Source organism: Lepisma saccharinum, chromosome 27, assembly GCF_977018435.1.
Source record: "Lepisma saccharinum chromosome 27, izLepSacc3.1, whole genome shotgun sequence".
Lineage (NCBI taxonomy): Eukaryota > Metazoa > Arthropoda > Insecta > Zygentoma > Lepismatidae > Lepisma > Lepisma saccharinum.
This window is the reverse complement of record NC_139255.1, coordinates 31183463-31189462: the sequence shown is the minus strand read 5'-3', so window position 1 is coordinate 31189462 and position 6000 is coordinate 31183463. Positions and strand designations below refer to the sequence as shown.

The 6000-nt window shown below is 36.8% G+C and overlaps 1 protein-coding gene across 1 annotated transcript; it reads right to left on the bottom strand.

The window, feature by feature from the left end:
- Positions 1–451: 451 nt before the first annotated feature.
- LOC145980300 (THAP domain-containing protein 2-like) lies at positions 452–2638 on the bottom strand. Its single transcript, XM_083113318.1, has 2 exons — positions 2504–2638; positions 452–1086 (listed from the first exon to the last, which is right to left on the bottom strand). The coding sequence occupies exons 1-2, from the start codon at positions 2581–2583 to the stop codon at positions 708–710; spliced, it is 459 nt and encodes a 152-aa protein (XP_082969444.1). The 5' UTR covers positions 2584–2638; the 3' UTR covers positions 452–707.
- Between the last annotated feature and the right edge of the window lie 3362 nt (positions 2639–6000).

Below are 6000 nucleotides of genomic sequence, written 5' to 3'. Positions count from 1 at the left end.
CAGACTTTGTACTGTACTGTATAGTGTATTTAGGCCTAAAATGTACTACTTGTGCTATTGGGTCCTACAGGTACAGTTTGTAAAATCTACGAAGCACGTTAGTGCAAGGAGTTGAAAATAGTGTCTTGGTTTCTGAAAGAATGCGTGTTTTAGAATACACCTCCTGTTTTATATTCTCTACAATAAAGTTAATGGGACGTTCATTAATCCAATTGAACAATTTCATGGGTTTATCCATAATTTTTCATGGAACGGGAGGTAAAGCGTAAATCTAGAGCGAAAATGACCATAAATTTGACCTTTGTGGAAAATATTAGTGCGTTGTTTTGGAAATTTTGTGGGTGTTAGTGGTGTGTGGATAAATCACGGGAATCATAAACCAATAGAACAGTCTTTACTAACTTTCATTACATTCCTAAAGGTTATAAACTAAAGAGACATGAATATTGAGGGGAAGGCCTATAATTTTTTTATTAGTATATTTTCCCTAGGAAAGAATGGAGACCCTTCCTTGGTGGAATATAACTATTTTATGCAAAAATGGGTTTATGTTACGATTTATAAAATGTTATTACTACATAACTCCATTCTTTGTAAAGCAAATTACATTGCAGTTACATAACACATTTTGTAACAGTATGTTTCTATTCGCTGCAATGCATGCAACACATAATCCGAACGAACGAAAGGCACAGAGTATACTCGGCTCAAAAACTTTGTATCCTCTCTTCCAATTCTTTGATGGAGTCATTTAATGATTTGTTCGACGTATCCAGAATACATAACAGGCGCTTCTCGGAGTGTGGCTGACTCACTATCAGTGTCGACAAGGTTCCAAAACTGAGTAACTCACTAGTAAAAATTGCAGGTGACTGTTCGACATTTGGAGGTGAGTTTTGGTTTGTGGGGAAAATAGACGGTACAGCATTTTCCCTTAGCCTCCTTGTTTGTCCTGTATAATCCATGTCTTCAAGCCTAAAATGCTGCGAACAAATGGCAGAATACTTTGTGGGAGTCCAATTTTTTCTCCTTACTGCATTAATCCATTTTTCCCGTAAGGATTTCCTTCTCTTTTCACTCGGGAACCTGCAAAGTTATAAATATAATGTTTGTATACTTATTCAGCTATCATTTTATTACTTACAACAAAATTAATTATACATACAGTACATTGTATATGTATGCATGTTTTAAATTTTTAAAATATGAACTTTCTATTTGATCGTTATAAACAAAATATTACAAAATATTCTAATGCCAAAACAGCCAAAACACACTTTTATGAAAATATATGAAGACACAAATGAGTTTTATCTTACTATGAATGTTTGCTTTACTCCAGTATTGTATTATTTTTTCTTGTATGTACTCATTGCTTGCATTGTAGAATTATTTTCCTGTAGTTTACGGTTATTACAAGCATAAGAAAACAGAAAACATCAAGAGACTTTGTGAAAACAATGATGAATTTGAATTGCCTGATATTTGGGATTCATAATTTTAAATAAAAAAATGTGATCAAAATTTTTTTGGTCTGAAATAAAAATAAAACAGACTGCTTCTTTTCTCAGTTAAGTTGCTATATTACAACAATGTAACATTGACAACATCCATTATATAACGGATTCTTTTTGTTTAAAAAATTGCTAACCATTGTTATAACTATATCTTTAGTCAAAATGAAAATAAATGTCTGATGAAGGGATCGTGTGTTCTCTTGAAACGTCACAACGAAAAACTGTTTTCTTATGCTTGTAATAACCGTAAACTACAGGAAAATAATCCAGTATTGTAAGAAAGAAGAAGTATTTTCATTATAACGGATGTAACCTAACCGATTGTAATGCTCAAATGACTATAGCAAGTACTTATTGAGTCTCATTATAGTTTTATCTGCTTTTGACACTGTCAGCTATAAACAATACATTACTACTAAAACAAATATTTCAAAATACAAATCCCACGTACACATGTCTAAGTATAACAGATTACAGCAGAATCAATGTGTATGTAGAATTAAGGTATCAATGTATGTATATGTGGTGAATAAATCGAATAAATTTCTAGCAAATAATTGGTTAGAAAATACAATAACGAAAGATTCAATGACTACGTTTAATTGCTGGCTTCATACTTATATACTTGCGTCTTACACTGCTACTGCCCTTGCACTACATTCAAATGATTCAATAAAATAGAGCTACTAATATTTTGAAAGATTTAAGATGCTATATTAAATTCAACATATTTGTCTACTTAACAGATCCTTCGTATTTACTCTGTTACAAACAAAATTCCGCCACAAAATATATTTTCAGTGCACTTCGCATATCCTGTTTATGAAATGTTCTTTCAATTGGTAATGAGTTGCTCATTGCCTTTCCTACTAAATAGTTCTAATAATTTTGCAATTAGCTACGTTTATGCCTATCGATGGTAAAACGAAACGCAAGATGTGATAAATATTATGTATATTAAATATGAGGATATAGATTATACTCACGTATGTAGCGAAATGTTCAGAGTTTTGTCCCTCTTGCCATATTTGAAGTTGCAGCCTGATACAACACAATGATTCACCATCTCTGCAATTAGATTAAATCATCGGTATCTAACATAACTCAGCTCCCGCCGTCAGGATACTGTCACAGATTAACAAGATCGCTTACTTCCTATCTCTCCTTTGTAATCTGTGCGTATATCAAAAAGGGCATGTGGAGCCACCCTACGGCGCATTCGAAACTTAAAGCGTTGTCATAGCAACCTCTCCGCCAATCACGTCGTACTCTTGGCAGTGACAGTTGAATGCGCTCAGCGCAATGATCCGCTCACCCCACTCTTTCATTCCTGCTTTTTATTTCTGCTAATAATGAAGAAGAAGAAGAAGAAGAAGCTAATAATTCGGACATATCTCGTAAGGTCGTATTATTTATTTTATTTAAGTGCATAAAAATGTTCTACAAGGATAAATACCGTTGTTCAGTTAATGCGTGTTACGTTTGAATGATTTCTACATCTAAGTTACGAGAGATTCAGAATTAATAGCCCAGAAGCACAACATAGGAAAATAATTACATGTTCCTGAAATTCCAGCACGTAAATCATTCCGTTGTGCATCAAAAATGGTCCGTGTATTACCTGTGGTAATAAGTATTTCTATTTCGTATTCTCCCTATTATGCGTTGCTTTTCTGACATTTTGGGCAAATCGCGATTGTATTTTGTGTAAACTCTACTTTGTTCGTAGACCAATGCGTTTTACCCCCCTCCATCGTCGTTGTTTGTTATTTAGCGTCGCATTTTTCCACTTTTAGGCTAATCGCGACGATGCTATGAAAAATTTATGACACAAAGAAAGCTCTAACAGGGATTCGAACCCAGGACCCCTGCTTTAACTGAACAATGGTATTTATCCTTGTAGAACATTTTTATGCACTTAAATAAAATAAATAATACGACCTTATGAGATATGTCCGAATTATTAGCAGAAAATAAAAGCAGGAATGGAAGGGTGGGGTGAGCGGATCATTGCGCTACCCAAAGTGTTCTAAAGGGCGCTCGAGCCATGTTGCAACATTTCCCAAATTGTCTCTTTCTCTTCATAACAATTGCTGCACAGTTTAACGTGGGTGGCAATCTGCAGGATACAGCACACACAATATCAGCAACTGTTTCTGGTGCCGTCACTGAATGTCTAGTATTATAGGGGGATCGGCTGTAATTTTCTCCCTTGTGTACCATATTCAATCGCAAGATGTAGACACTTGTGATTTACCAACGTACAATATTCCATTCATGTATCTATGGACTCATGAAACGAAAGACAAATGCATCCACTTTCTCTGCAATTGATATCAGTGATACTGTCCCGCGATCCGGGCATTTTTGGCATCAAGCTGACTCAGGTTAAAATGTTTCCGTTTCCGGTTTGTAATTAGAGGTCTGTGGTGCAATTCGATCGACATTGGATAAAAATGTACAAAGGGAATCGCTCCACTACTCGGAGGTCCCGAATGACCTCGCCTCACTTAGTAGTGGGAGCAATTCTCGTTTAAACAACATTTTTATCGGTAGCCGGACAATTGCGATGGCGGACACTTGCGATGACGGACAATTGCGATGACGGACAATTGCGATGAACACAGAAGTGAAAGGGCGGATGGACAATTGCGATGACATTTTGAATCTTCTATCAAATTGAAGGGTGACTTAACACCCCGTACAATACCTCTTACAAGAGAATTATGTGAAATATTGATATTTTCGGCTGGGAATTTGGTTCAGTCAAGTTTTTGAACATGAGCTAGAGCCAACAGACCACCTTTTGAAGTGACCCGTTTCCTCGTAGGTGCGAATACACTTCCCAACTCTCGTCGATTTTAATGTCACACTTCTTCCTTTTCTGATCTTCTAGATTAAGTTCCATCCGCATGTTGGTTTCTTCTGTTTGGCTCTTGAGGCAGGACATTATGGATTTTTGGATGCGGTCTTCAAAGCCACCTTATTTTGTTGTTCCACCCTTCTACAGCATTATTAGTTCTGTGGCGCCTTTGGTTAGGTTAGGTTAGGTCCGGATCGTCCCAGTTGTCCTACCATTAATTTGTAAAATGACCATCACCGTCAAAATCATCGCAATTGTCCGTGATTTTGGCTTCATCGCAATTGTCCGCCATCGCAATTGTCCTAGATTCATTTTTATCCAATGTCGGTCGAATTGCTGTGGGACGTTAGAGGATTTGTAGTAGGAATGCTCTAGTTGACGCTGGACTGGCTACCCATTTGCTAGTTTTCGCCTCACACGATACTTATCAGCGTACTTGTCGATAGACTTTTGTTCCCATAATGGCGGCCGAGTGAGATGTAAACAACGTATCACTTCACACTTTTAAAATACGATAACTATTCAACCTAGAGGAATATCGCTTCGTATTAAATGGTTTTAGGTAGAGAAGAATGGCGCTGATAAAATACATACTTTACAACGTTTACTGTACACGTATGAAATAATATTTTAGCTTTTTCTATTATAAACAACGTGCACTCACCATACTCACTCAACACACTCACTCAACAAACGTACATGTGAGAGAAATGCGTTTCAAGCTGTCAGGCACAGTGCGAACCAGTGGCGCAACCACGGGGAGGGGCAGGGGGGCATTGCCCCACCAGCCTTGGACTGAAATAAGTTGTAGGGGCAAACATTGACGGCAAGGTGTACCTGCAGGGGGCAATTACCGCCCACAACTTGAAATTTTATGCAAATAAAAATAATTTTCGTAAAAGTTTCTTGCTCGCTTCGCTTATCAAGTTCAGAAACGTAGCTAGGGGGCGGCGGGAATCTGCCCTGGGCGCCGAACGATCTAAATGAAAATAAGTAGTAAGATTCATTGATTGATTTTCTGTTTTAAGTTCACTTTACGCACAGAGAGGTTAATCGGGATTGGACCTACAGTTTAAAGTGGGATCCGAAACACACTGCCATGTGCCTCCACCGGGTATAAAACTCAGGGCACCTTTCTTGTTCACAAGGCGACGATATTACCACTACACCATCGAGGAGGCACAAAAGTTGCAAAAGAGAGAATGCATTCGCGTCCCGTGAAATTATTTGCGCCCTATTAAATTGAATGATTACAGCCTGCAAAGAAATTGGATCCAAAAATTATTTTCCTCGCTTCGCTCGCAATACATTCTACTTTTCCAGACACAGAAATAAGACTTCTCTTAATTGATTTTGTTTTAAATGCATGAACAATTGTTTTGAGGAAGGGGAGCGTGCACATTTGAGAGAAAAATTATGTAATTTTTGCTGTTGGTTTATTGTGAGAAGAATGAATTGGATGTGTAATGTATTTAAATAATATATGTTGTATATAATATGTATTAAAGAAACTTTGAATATGTACACAATTTAGTGTCCACGTCGCTCCATGTTGCTTATATAGGAAACATATATCATGCATGAAAGTTATACAGGTTAATGTAAAAATGAATTATATTT

Bases quoted from the DNA above. Each gene is read 5' to 3' on its own strand.
- LOC145980300 (XM_083113318.1), bottom strand. From the start codon at position 2,583: ATGGTGAATCATTGTGTTGTATCAGGCTGCAACTTCAAATATGGCAAG. The intron at 1,087-2,503 runs GTGAGTATAATC...ATAACTTTGCAG, and splicing joins CTGAACATTTCGCTACATAC to GTTCCCGAGTGAAAAGAGAA.